The sequence below is a fragment of the Schistocerca piceifrons genome, chromosome 4 (genome assembly GCF_021461385.2).
Source record: "Schistocerca piceifrons isolate TAMUIC-IGC-003096 chromosome 4, iqSchPice1.1, whole genome shotgun sequence".
Classification (NCBI taxonomy): Eukaryota; Metazoa; Arthropoda; class Insecta; order Orthoptera; family Acrididae; genus Schistocerca; species Schistocerca piceifrons.
Window position 1 is genome coordinate 296080107 of NC_060141.1, and position 13707 is coordinate 296093813.

At 41.3% G+C, this 13707-nt stretch overlaps 1 protein-coding gene across 1 annotated transcript in view; it reads left to right on the forward strand.

The window, feature by feature from the left end:
- The window catches only part of LOC124796250, a 33728-nt gene that overhangs the window by 8943 nt on the left and 11078 nt on the right, over positions 1–13707 (forward strand). Inside the window, exon 2 of the mRNA XM_047260351.1 lies at positions 997–1174. Coding sequence (XP_047116307.1) covers positions 997–1174 — 178 coding nt within the window. The remainder of the gene's footprint in view (positions 1–996; positions 1175–13707) is intronic.

Genomic DNA, 13707 nt, shown 5'->3' on the forward strand with positions numbered 1-13707 from the left:
CCACCATTGATGATTTGAAACGAGAAATAACAGCAGCTATCCAAACTGTTACGCCTGATATGCTACAGAGAGTGTGGAACGAGTTGGAGTATCGGGTTGATATTGCTGGTGTGTCTGGAGGGGGCCATATTGAACATCTCTGAACTTGTTTTTGAGTGAAAAAAAAACCTTTTTAAATACTCTTTGTAATGATGTATAACAGAAGGTTATATTATGTTTCTTTCATTAAATACACATTTTTAAAGTTGTGGTATTCTTTTTGAATCACCCTGTATTCCTACTACACTTTTTGTATTGCTGTGTCTCTTCTGTCCTGTTAAGCCAGTCCCCATGCTCCTTTACAATACTGTGCATTTTATTCGTGTTATCACTGCTTGTTCTTAACACATTATGTACTGATAATGCGCTTCTTTAAAGAGGTGTTTTGAGTCTCATTTAATTTCGTGCTATATCGTCTGCATTACTATTCATGACCCACGTAATTTCATTCCTCGTATGAATTTTTTCTTCGCTTAATCGCTCCTTTTCGACACGCAAGCCAAACTTACCTGCGATAATCTGTAAACATGCTCTACACTCTCCACGATACAATTTTGTCTTTAATGTTCTTCCATGTATGTTACTGTCAGTTGCTTTTGGTAGGTGTTGCAAACAATTCGACTGATTTTGAACTTTGTGATAGTATCAGGATTTTCAAGGTATCACTTTCTACCGTAGTGTGGCTGAACGAAGGATCATAAGTACGAGTACTATGAAGATATCTGAATATTTATTATTCTCTCTTCAATTACTAGCCAAGAATGCAGAAGTGGTCCGCTGTTATATTTTATTTCTGGAAGCAAATATCTTCACCAAGCAGATTTTAATTTTTTACCTGCTATTCAGAATTACTTGTAATGGAATTCTACAGCATATTTAACTGTGGCAAGTAAATCGTCAAGCTCTGTATACTGGAACTCGTCTCGGGAAAGACTAACTTAGAACCCGGTGTTCCAGGTGTAGCGGTTGGAGAGGAGATGCCGGCGTTAGCGTACGCTGGTGCGGGGACTTTCCAGAATGGAGTGTACACCACAATGTACGACAGCTTTGGAGAACCTCTGCACAGCTTCTGGCCTTCGGACGGACTCTGGAACGGCGCAAAACTAGCTCTCTGGCGGTCAACGAATACTTTCAGGTATCATATGGAGAACGTTCTGGGGAATGGATTGTGGGGAATTAATGTACGACTACAGTGCTATGGCGAATCATCCTGGTTTTGAAAGTTACCACTTTTTTCTTTCTTTCCGTCGATACTAATAGGCAGCTGAGCTACTTTTAAATATTAATTCACGATATCTTATTTTATAGACGAATTTCTCTTATATGCCTCACAATTATAGGAGATTAATTAGGAATTACAGTTTTTCCACTTCTTGAGCTTTGAAGTACACTTTCCTTTTAATAAACATCATGAAAATTTTTTATCTGTTGCGACACAAGCGGACGCTACCTCAGGACTTATAGTAATCATACTTGATAGGTATATAGCAGAAGCGAATGGGACTTTGTTTTATCTTTTCCTGTTCATGAGAAGTGGTTATGGTGCAGAATCAAATTTATCCCACTAAGATTCTTATTATATTAATTTTTGTGTGCTATCTTACTTCTACAGAGTGTTTTATTCGGTTTGTAGTGAACAGGAGAAACTATGGTTTATTAAAAGAGATAGATACTCATACTGTAAATCACTTTGGCAGCCTGTGTTCTAGAGCTATGAGGATAATACCGTTTCGTTTCAAAATATTTTTAGTTGTTACTATAAGCATTCGACGTAGTACTAAACTACCTTGTCGACTGAGGAGAGTTATCAATTTTCTCACATTCATAAGTAAACCAATGTTTATGTTTTGCTTTAACTGTAGCTTTTCCTTTCCTTCTCATTTAAGAACAATAATCTGTATTCTCAATACTACTACCCGAGACGATAGACGAATCTTAGCTCTTTGTCTCCTTTTTCCTTATCTCCTTTTGTTCTTCCAGAACAAAGAAAAAAATGAAAATAAAAAATGGTAATCGGCAATTTGTCATTCGAAACTTGATTGCTTCATAAAATAGCACTACTGTCCTTAAGGCAGAGCATATACGTAGAGAAAGTATCAAGAAAATATGTAGAAAATTATGTATGTGACGTTTTAGAGTGTCAAAAGCTTCACGATTTTCTAGTGAAGAACCTGTGACAGTTTTGTACACAGCTTTTTTACACCCTAATCAGAAAGTAAGTGTACTAGATTTTTCTAGCTTTTATAAATGAAAAAATCACAGTATACTGTTGATATAATTGTTGACTATTTCCCCAAAAATCGCCATCCCGTTCAGTGCATGTTCTCAGCCGTGGCAACAAGATTCTTTGTGCTGTCCTCGAAGAACTCTCCTATCAGCTCCTTCCCGCACATCCACTCATGTGTGTCTTCACGGAACTGGAAAGATGATAATCTGCAGGCGCCAAGTCAGAAAAATACAGGCAGTGGTTTAGAACATCCCAACCAAAAGACACCAATGGGGCCTTGGTGGCTAAGAGCGAGAGAGGGAGGGGTTGTGAAACAAGCACCCTCCTTTTGTTAGCATTCCGCTCCTTTTGTTTCGAACGCTGCTTCTGATTTTCTTCAGGATCTCACAATATCGTTGTTGTCTGATGATCACCAACGCCATAATTTTTTGCCCGAAATTTTTTTCAATTGTTTTTGTGGATATGGAAATCGGTGTGACGCCTTGTGACTACTGTCTTTTCATCTCAGGCGTGTAACGAGCCGCCACGTTTCATCTCAAGTCACAAAAGAGCCTAGAAAATCTATACCTTTCAATTCGATTCGCCCAATAAACTCGCGGTTGCTGTTGACCCGACTTTTCTTGTGCTGCTCTGTCAGCTGTTTTCGGATCAATCCTGCGCACAGTTTCTGTTAACCCAGTGTTTTTGTGAGTGTCTGTCATAAGAGAGTTTTGTAGTATCGTGAACATACAAAAGGAGGTTGATCCACTTTCAATCGGCGATCTTCAGGATCACTTTTCTCAATTTTTTGCATCAACAGTCAAAATGGAAGGCCTTCTGCTCTTCTACTCGTCATGATCGTATGTTCTGCCTTCACTAAACTTCCTACACTACTCACAAGGGGAGGCCGCCAATTGTGAAATTCAGATTCGATTCATACTGCGCATAATAAAAGCTCATGGCCAGAGGTGTAATGTGGCAAAGCACCAAGATGTACTTCTCAGCCGTTGTCGAGAAAATCGACAGTTAAAAGAAACCGTTGCGGTGAAATACTCTCTACGATTAACAATTTTCTACAGCGTTGTGGTGCAGCGGTAAACGCTCGGGTTCGTAATCCTAAGGTCGCCGGATCGAATCTGGCGCCATGAAACTTTTTTTTTTAGTATTTGTTTTTTGTAATTCAAATATATATATATATATATATATATCGTGGGGTCTCTATTCTAATTCGAACGTTTGACTTACACTATACGTATTCGTTTCGGAATATCGTTTCTACGTCTTCCGTTAACTATACGTGGTAAACATTATGAAGACAATTAATAACACTTGTGAAATACAACTTTGTTTGCGGAAAACATAATCATGTTCGAAGTCGCCAGTTTTTCCATGACAAACGACTTTCAAGAACTTATTATATGCATAATTGTTGCAACTGATTGCCGGGAATTTTATATATATATAATAATGTATATATATATATTTTTTAATTACAAAAAACAAATACTAAAAAAAAGTTACATGGCGCGAGATTCGATCTGGCGACCATCGGATTTCGAACCCGAGCGCTTACCGCTGCACCACGACGCTGTAGAAATCTATTAATCGTAGAGAGTATTTCACCGCAACGGCTTCTTTTAACTGTCGATTTTCTCGACAACGGCTGAGAAGTGCATCTTGGTGCTTTGCCACATTACACCTCTGGCCATGAGCTTTTATTATGCGCAGTGTGAATCGAATCTGAATTTCACAATTGGCGGCCTCCCCTTGTCAGACACATTAGTTTTATTCATAACACCTAAGTCGTAAATCTTTCTGATTCGCGAAGAAATTTCTATAGGTTTTATTCCTTCCGCGAGGAGGAACTGGATCTCAGCAAGTGGCTCTCACTTGGCGGGATTTCTTACCATCTTCCACGCAACTGGACACTCGTAGCACTGTGTTCCTGCGATGCTAGCTCTGGTCAGGGTCCCCCCGCCACTCCCTCTGCCACTCAGTGTTACCAACCCTCAGGAACAAAAATCGCAGACTTGTGGTCACAATACACTCACTTTCTGAACATTATATATACATATATTCTTAGGGCTACAGTTTGGCACACATACAAGAAAACCATGAAAGTGTATCAAATTAAATAACATTTCTGGTAGAAAATAGGACGGGTAAGCTTTTTAGGTATGGTACGTGCTTTCCTCGTTTATGTCAGCATTCAACTAGATGAACGCTAGGTGGGAGCTGACGCAGAGCTTCCTGTTATGTGCTTGGTTGGATTAAGTTTTACGGACAATGGTAACTTAGATATTGTTGATCTCCAATTGTTAGCCCATAAATGTGCTATGTGCGGGCAAGTCACTGAGAACGATTTTTTCAGTTCACTCTCGTGCCAATGGTTGAAAATGTCCAGTTGGCGGGGCCGGCTGTAGATAACTTTTCCATATGAGTGGTGTCGCCCCTCCCCACTTTTCCCTCGCACTCTGTAGCCCGCGTTAGTTTATGTTAGGCACTGTACACACGTGGGCCCCCTCTCAACTTGACTCTCCAAGCGGCCGCTACTGTTACGCGTCTTTCACGAAAACCTTACAACTGTGTCACCTCTGGAGTCGCTCTCGTCTTCACGCCTCAAGTGGCGACTGATGTCGCCTGAGCATTGCACAACCCCTGCCAGTTCGCCAAATCTCTGTATATCGATACTGTCAACTTTAGATGGTGCAAATGGTTCAAAAATGGCTCTGAGCACTATGGGACTCAACTGCTGAGGTCATTAGTCCCCTAGAACTTAGAACTAGTTAAACCTAACTAACCTAAGGACATCACAAACATCCATGCCCGAGGCAGGATTCGAACCTGCGACCGTAGCGGTCTTGCGGTTCCAGACTGCAGCGCCTTTAACCGCACGGCCACTTCGGCCGGCCTGCAAATGGTTCAAATGGCTCTGAGCACTATGTGACTTAACTTCTGAGGTCATCAGTAGCCTAGAACTTAGAACTAATTAAACCTAACTAACCTAAGGACATCACACACATCCATGCCCGAGGCAGGATTCGAACCTGCGACCGTAGCGGTCGCTCGGCTCCAGACTGTAGCGCCTAGAACCGCACGGCCACTCCGGCCGGCCAACTTTAGATTCAGCAGGGAAACATGAAGGAGGACGTAAGGGCCTATGAGTAAAACTGCGTGGCTAGTCACGATTTATCTCTTCCCTGAAAATCCTTGCATCAAGGGAACAACTATTTCTTTCAAATGGGTAGTAATAGTCATCATCACGCTCATAAAGTTGCAACGCCATGAAGGAGAAATACAACAAAAATCACATTTGTTTGAAGTGTACTACATGCTTATACATGCAAATGATTAACATTTCAGTGCAACTTCAGAACGTAGGTAGGATTAACGCACTCTGATTCAGAAATAACATGTGGATGATTTTTGTTTGTGAGAAGATCATGTTATGCTTCATGTAAGTAGGAGAGATTTCAGTCAACACTTGTCAGAATTTGACAGCGGTATGATTGTTGCCAATCGTAACTGCTGCTTATAGCTGCACGATATTGTTAAAAAATGGCTTTGAGCACTATGGGACTTAACTTCTAAGGTCATCAGTCTCCTAGAACTTAGAACTACTTAAACCTAACTAACCTAAGGACATCACACACATCCATGCCCGAGGCAGGATTCGAACCTGCGACCGTAGCGGTCGCGCAGTTCCAGACTGTAGCGCCTAGAACCGCTCGGCCACCTCGGCCGGCGCGATATTGTTCCTCGCGTTGATCGCGATCCGAAGACTTTATGAGAAAATGTAATCGACGGGTTTTAAAGAACCATACTTAACGACATGTGGGATCTCAACGGCCCCACACAACTAGCGCCCGAGGGGACACACTGCTCTATCGGCTGTGTACGATAGCGTAGCCACGTCAGTTACGTTGAATCAGGAAACGGTTTTGGTTATAGCAAGACACGTATCCAGAAGAACAGTGTGACAGGGGCACCGGACAGCAACAGGGCGACAATGGTTGCCACTTCACTTCACGCAGCAGCAGAGGGAGGCATCACAAAAGTAGCACCTAAGATCAGCGAGCAATATCAGGATAAACATACACCCCTTGAATGAATCACTGGTTCCGTAACGAGTTCTGTTTGTACGAATAGATAACGATGATTCCTCTCTTACTCTTCAACTTCGTCCACATTTTTACAATGTTTCGATAATTGTGTTTATTTAACTACACTGTCTACGTTACACAGTTTTGGAACGAAGGATGCAGAACGCAGATCTGATTTGACCAGCACTATTTACTTGCAGAAAGATCTGACATTGTATTTGAAAATTGCTGTCAATAACAGTTGAGTTTTATGTGTCCATTTATGGAGTCAAACACCAGTGAACACAGAATATAAATACATTTTACAATTCCGTCGTTTTTAATCACTGGACCTTGAAAGGTCGTAAAAATATGAAGTATAACGTTACTGGAACGGATGACCGTAGCCATGGGGGATAATGTTTCCGCCGCATTTGTGCTGTGCGATATCGACAAAATATTTCCAACGTTCCAGCGCTCTAGCAAAGCATTCTATTATGATACCCTTCTACGTTATTTATTGAGTAAGCTGCAATCCTAATGGCCTGTAAACTGTAATTTTTCAGCGTGTTACATAGTGAGCGACATTGAATTTTTAGTTATACAACCGCCCCTGCTTAGCTTTGGTGTTTAACATTACATCACTTAATTAATTGTCAGATCATTAGAATTCTATGGAATGACACGTCATATTCTGCCAGGTTTCGCTTCCAAGAAATGTTGGTTACAGATTCTCGTAATTGCATATTTCTTTAGTTGACAAAGTTTTTGTCCTAACTTTTAATTGCTATTTCAGTTCTTTCTTTAATAGCTGACGGAAAGTACTACAATTTATAAAGAGCAATGCTTTACCTACACAAGCTTCCTAAATCCACATTTATCACGTAATTACTGTAAGATCTGTAAACATGCTATGTCATATTCGAAAATAATTCGGCAGAGTTTAACAAATTCCAATAGGTTTTTAACACTTCCGTTTATTATTTTACTTATTTAGATATTCAGTATCAGCTAGCGTACCAATGTCGTAGCATCTAAAAATCATTGCTTTCTCTGTATTCATATCGGCAGAGCTAATTGTTCTTCTATAAAATCGTCGTTTGTGGGATTGCAGCTCGAATAAAAGAGTGGTATCTTTTAATGAAACACAACTGGGCAGGGATCTAAGCACATCTACTATCGGTGATTTCCGACCACTGTGTTCCTCTATCCAGTATCTTCGAGTACTAAGGTGTCCTTCCCAGGATTACAACATCCGGTGTCTTCCACAAAAGGGAACCTCTTATGAAAATGCTAATTGTTTTGTAGTCCTTTATTTTTTATGCAATTTACACGCCATATCAATCATTCTCAACTGATATATCAATTACAAAAGCAGTTTTCCTTTAATTTTCTTTTTTACAATAATAAGGACTTATTGTGTTCCACTTGTCTGTTAGAACTATAAGAACAGCATATAAGGAGACATAAGTATTTTGGACGATAGGTGATTCTATTTGTAGTATGGTGTTTAAGTTCTATCTAGAATACAATGAAGAGCCGAAGAAAACACCTGCCTAATAAGTTATAGGGTCCCTGCGAGCACGCAGAAGCGCCACAACACGTAGGGGCATGAACTCAAATGATGTCTGAAGTAGTGTTGTAGGGACCTTACACCGTGAATCCTGCAGGGCTGCCCATAAATCCGTAAGAGTGCGATGGGGGTGGAGATGTTTTTTCAACAGCACGTTGCAAGGCATCCCAGATATACTCAATAACGTTCATGTCTGGGGAGTTTGGTGGTTAGTGGAAGTGTTTAAAGTCAGAAGAGTGCTCCTGGAGCCCCAGTTCTGGACATGTGGGGTATCTCATTGTCCTGCTGGAATTGTCCAAGTCCATGGGAGTGCACAATCGACATAAATGGATTTATATGATCAGACAGGATGTTTATGTGCGTGTCACCTGTCAGAGTAGTATCGAGACGTATCAGGGGTTCCATATCACTCAAAATGCACCCGCCTCACACCATTACAGACCCTCCACCAGCTTGAATAATCTTTTGCTAACATGCCGGCTCCATGGATTCATGAGTTTTGCTCGATACTCTCACACGTTCGTACGCTCGATACAATGTGAAACGAAACTCGTCCGACTAGGCAACACGTTTCCAGTCATCAACTTCCTAATGTCGGTGTTGACGGGCCCAGGCGAGGTGTAAATCTTTGTGTCATGCAGTCATCAAGGGTACACGACTGAGCCTTCGGCTTCTAAAGCCCATATAGATGATGTTTTGTTGAATGTTTCGCCCACGCTGACACTTGTTGATTGCCCAGCACTGAAATCTGTAGCAATTTGTGGAAAGGTTGCTCTTCTGTCACGCTGAACGATTTTCTTCAGTCGTCGTTGGTCCTGTTCTTGCAGGATCTTTTTTCGGCCGCAGCGATGTCAGACATTTCATGTTTTACTGGATTCCTGATATTCATTGTACACTCGTGAAATGGTCGTACACGAAAGTCCCCGATTCATCGCTAACTCAGAGGTGCTGTGTCCCATTGCTCGTATACCGACTATAACACCACGTTCAAACTCACATGCAACTTGATAACTTGCCGTTGTAGCGGTAGTAACCGCTCTAACGACTGTGTCAGACTATTGTTGTCTCATACAGGTGCTGCCGACCACAGCGCCGTATTCTGCCTCTTTACGTATCTCTGTATTTGAATACGCATGCCTATACCAGTTTCTTTGGTGCTTCAGTGTATATCTAAAATAGTAAATTAACACCTACTTCTGATATGGCATTACAATCCAAATCCGTTAAGTCTTTGCAATATACTCATGTAGTATGTTGAGTAACTGACTGTGTCTGTTGAAATAGTCTTCTTTAAGTGAGGTGTTTGCAACCAGGAGCGATCCAGTTTCGACGGGAGAACCACGTGTCCAGCATTTGTCGTTTAGGAGAGAGAGTGTCTGGGACAACTTCTGATGGTTTAACGTGCAAAGTATGTCGTCTCTATTTGCCAACGTGAGACTCTGGTCTCCTTGCGAGTGTTAGAAATTTAGCGGGGTATGGTTTTGAATGACATCATTCCTCAGTAACAGCTGGTTTCGTCTAACGAAGTTCAGTAGTAGCGGTCTGGTTGAGTTACTCATAAATTTTATCTGTATTTGATATTGTTTTCAGTAGTTCAGACGTTTAGTCTTTAGTATTGAAGTAGTTCGAAACTAACTCAATCCGCTTTGAACACTCCTTTTGCATACCAGCTATTGCTCTGACAACTTTGCTGTTTCGTTTCCTTTACCCTTCATCTCGCCTTACTGCATCTTATAAGGTATTTCAGGTTGCTGGATTCTATTTCCGGGTTGTTGGGGGATCTGAAACTGTATTGCTGGGCTGTGAAAGTACGTATTACACTTATTGAAACATCTTTTGAGACATGGATAACCTCGATACCTATCAAACAGAAGAAACCATCAGGGAAATTCCAATCGGACAATATTCCAAGCATACTAAGTACTCTGTATAAATGCCATGTGATTCTACACTTCTATGAACACTCTGACGACATTATTCGTTGAAACCTGGAAGAAGCTTGTACTTCGTATCCGACATAACTCTTCTACAAATTTGATTTAAAATTGTAAGCAGTGTCAGACCAACATCTTATTCACGTCGAATGAGCTCTGAATGCACAAGGTCGAGGGAACACCTTATAATGTCAGAAGAGAGGACAGCGAGGAACCTGAACCCTTATATATATATATATGTTCTTTTTTGGTTTTTGGTGCTATAGAGACAGGACAGCTACCTCTACCATGGCGTGGTACACTTGAGCGGTTATGCCTGCTGATCCGACAGATATCGTCATGAAAACATCACTGTTAAAACATTCATTTCTTGTTCAACTACACAATAAAGGTGATAACTCGGAGGAGCGGCCCTGCGGTATGCAGCGTTGTAGCGTCGTGTGGATGGTGGAGTGGTGATGGCAGCGACTCAGCAAGGTTCATGAGCACAGCAGCACACAATGCTGACTAGAGGCTTCCCGGCTACATAGGAGGGGGCGTGCTGAGACACACATAATCATGTCGTGGACCCATTGTGGATGAGACGGCTCACAGCAGCAGCAACAGCAGCAGCAGCACCCACTCACATGGGAAGGAGCATTCAGGAAGGATTTGCTGAACGGCTGCATTGCCCTAGGTTCCAACTGCAGGCCATCAGGTGGCCCTTCGGTTGGAGAGAACCAAGTCCACAGCTTTGGTTTCAGCGCGAGCAGCAGCGCCCCAAATAGCTTCAGCAGAATCCAAAGATGGAGACCGGTTGACCTACGTAGACAATAGACCATCTCAGGTCCCCACTCGGAGTTGGTGCCTTACAGACTACAATACTACTGGAAATGATCAGTGTTTGTACAGGCTAGGCCACTCCTTGGTTTGGGAAAACTACAGTTTCTATCACGTAAGCCATTACATAATTATAGCTACGAGGAGTTGGTGGCTGGCAGACGGCAATACTACTATCAAACAGGAATGTTTATATAAGCTTGGTCAGTCTTTGTTTTGCTGAAGTATCAGTATCAATCAAATAAGCCGTAACGTAATTACAGCTTCAGGGTGAAGCAATCAGACGCCAACGCCAGAGTCGCTCTGCCTTTCTGCTGGGTCAATGCTGTTATGCCCTTCTCCCTCTGTTGTGGTGGGCAATGTGATGACTGCTCGGCATGTTCTGGCAGTACTTTCCATATCATAAGGTAGCCCTTGATGCCTCTTCAACTGATCAGCCCGAAGTCACTCGCTTCCGCTATCTCTTGCATTTTCAGTGGCGGATCATGGGCCTAAACTCTGGGAAGGCCAGGAAACATATTGGAAAATCCCCATTCCTTCCATTGTAATGCATGCGTACCCAACGTTCAAAAATAATGACGATGTCGACGACGACCACCACCACATCATCATCATCGTCGTCATCATCATCATCAACAACAACAACAACTACTACTACTACTACTAGTAGTAGTACTATTAAGACGACGACTACAAAGACTACGACTAGTACTACTACTACTACTACTACTACTACTACTACTACTACGAGTACTATTACTAATAATAATGATACTGATACTCACTTTTATATACAAACAAACTGGTAGGCTGGGTGTGTGAGCGTTGTTACTTGTAAAACAAGTTAACTCGACGGTTCTTCTTCTTCCCACATCTTTCGATGACATCTTCTTACAATATGTCTCGGCTTTGAAGTATTCGCAGTGCTCGTTTTTCTATTGAATACAACCAAGAGCTGATAAGCGATCCTGGGCTATACGGTTTCTGAAATAAATTTTTACATGTTTCAGACAAGAAAAACTCCTTTATACAAAAGCACTTGTTGCAGAAACGGTGGCAATTAAACGAAATAATTTGAAAGATTTCTTTTGATTGCTTCTCCAGACTTACAGAGTGAAACTTTTCTTTGTGCTGGGAAGGCAATGCAGTCTCCAGCTCTACACGCAGTTGCGGGCGACTGAAGGACGAATCATTTGTTTGTAATACAGAATCTACACCGTGTACGGACAAATGCTGAGTGTTACTAGCGAACTGAGTAGTACCGACAAATTTTGAAAAGGGCTGTTTGTCATAATGTGAAAAATCTTCTTTCCATTTGTGGTACAGAATTATCCCGTACCTTGAGGTACACCCATTTGTATTTTGACATCAGTGGATTGCCAATATATTCATCCTTTTAGCTCTATTCATGGAAGATTCAGGTTGGGAATAGGTCGTGTGTTTAGTAGAATTTAAAAATTCGATCAGTTTATCTCAATTTCTTATGCTTCTCGTGCAAGTTACGCATGCTGAGACAGTTCTGTTGAAAAACTGTGTATCAGTTTCTTTCCTTGCGAATGTTGAAATGTGTTTTTAAAAACACAGAGAAAAAAATATAAAGTTGAAGTCTAGGAGGCTATTTTTGAAACCGTAGACTTCTCTCGTAGTTGTTGCACTGAAGTCTGAACCGTCAATTATTTCACTTAAAACCTCAGTTTTCTCCAGACGATTTTCGTGAATTACATACTATTCTGGAGTTACAGTTCCATCTCTTTTCGCTATTCGAAGGAATGCGTTTACCAACCACATTGGCGAGAAATCCTGTCGGTTTAGAAGATACGGAAGAAAGCAGGCATATCCTGAAGAGCGGAAAAAAATCCTTACTGGTTTTATACAAGACCATCCCTGTTGAAAACTTAATTTAAAAGATATGCGAAAAGTGACTAAAAAGAACTTGGGGAGGGAGGGGGGAGGTAATTACACGGACCGTAGTTTTCAGGTCATTTAGTTTCCTATCAGAGCGGAAGGACCTTCATAGATTTGGGCCACTAGTTTGTTTTTCATATCCTATCTCTGAAACATGCCACTCAGAACAGTAAGCAAAGCAACTTGGCTAAAATCATGAAAATCTTGAAAATGTTCTTAAATGTCGCCTTTGCTGGTGGACTATAAAGTCCCACAATAATAGAGCATTTGACTTGTCCAAAACGACTGTTGCATCGTTCACAATACAAAGTGTATATTCAAAAATGGACTCTGCTATACATTCAATCAGTTCATTCTCCGCAGTTTTTGGAAATCCACGAAACTGCCCATTTTCTTCCAGAATGCTTTAAAATCTTCCGTTTCCATTTACCACAAGTGCTGGTATTCTAGGAATCTTGGCTCTCATCATGACGTCTGAAAGCTATGTAGCTCCTGTTGCACAAAACACTTGTGATTTCTGTTGGCTTTTACTTCATTGTTGTGTTGGTTTTCATCACTTTATGGCGTTCATGAAGGAGCTCTGAAATACTAAACGCTTCTTTGATTAGTTCTAGAAATGAAATTAAGTTGCTTAGATTGTCTTTCAAAGCAGAATGCCCTGCTAAACCTCTAGACATTTTCTTGAGATCTTCGAAAGCCTCAGCGTATGACACAGGTTTTCTTGTGGTTAAGGGCAAACATGAGCAGCAGAACAATTTTACTTTTGTAGAGCGAGCACGTAACAACTTGTGCTTTTCATAATACGTAGTTTGGAATGCACGTGTTTTGAACTTGTCATTATGAGGTGTATTTGATGAGTAATACTCATGATGTACTCACTCGAAAGCGTTACATGAGTTCTTTATCACGCAAATTGAGTTTTATGTAGGTGTACGCAGTTTGTTCAGTTCCACCTTCATGATCGACGTGCCTTGCGACAAAGTGTCATTTGTGACAGTCGTACCTAGGTGGAACACTCTCGCAATGAGTTTGGTGGTGTACTGTGAAAGACTGAGTATTGTATGATGCTTCTTCAGAAAATCCAGCCCTTGCATTGCGCAGTAGCGCTCAGTTACGTGGGGAGATACTTCCATATATTCCCGAAAATTC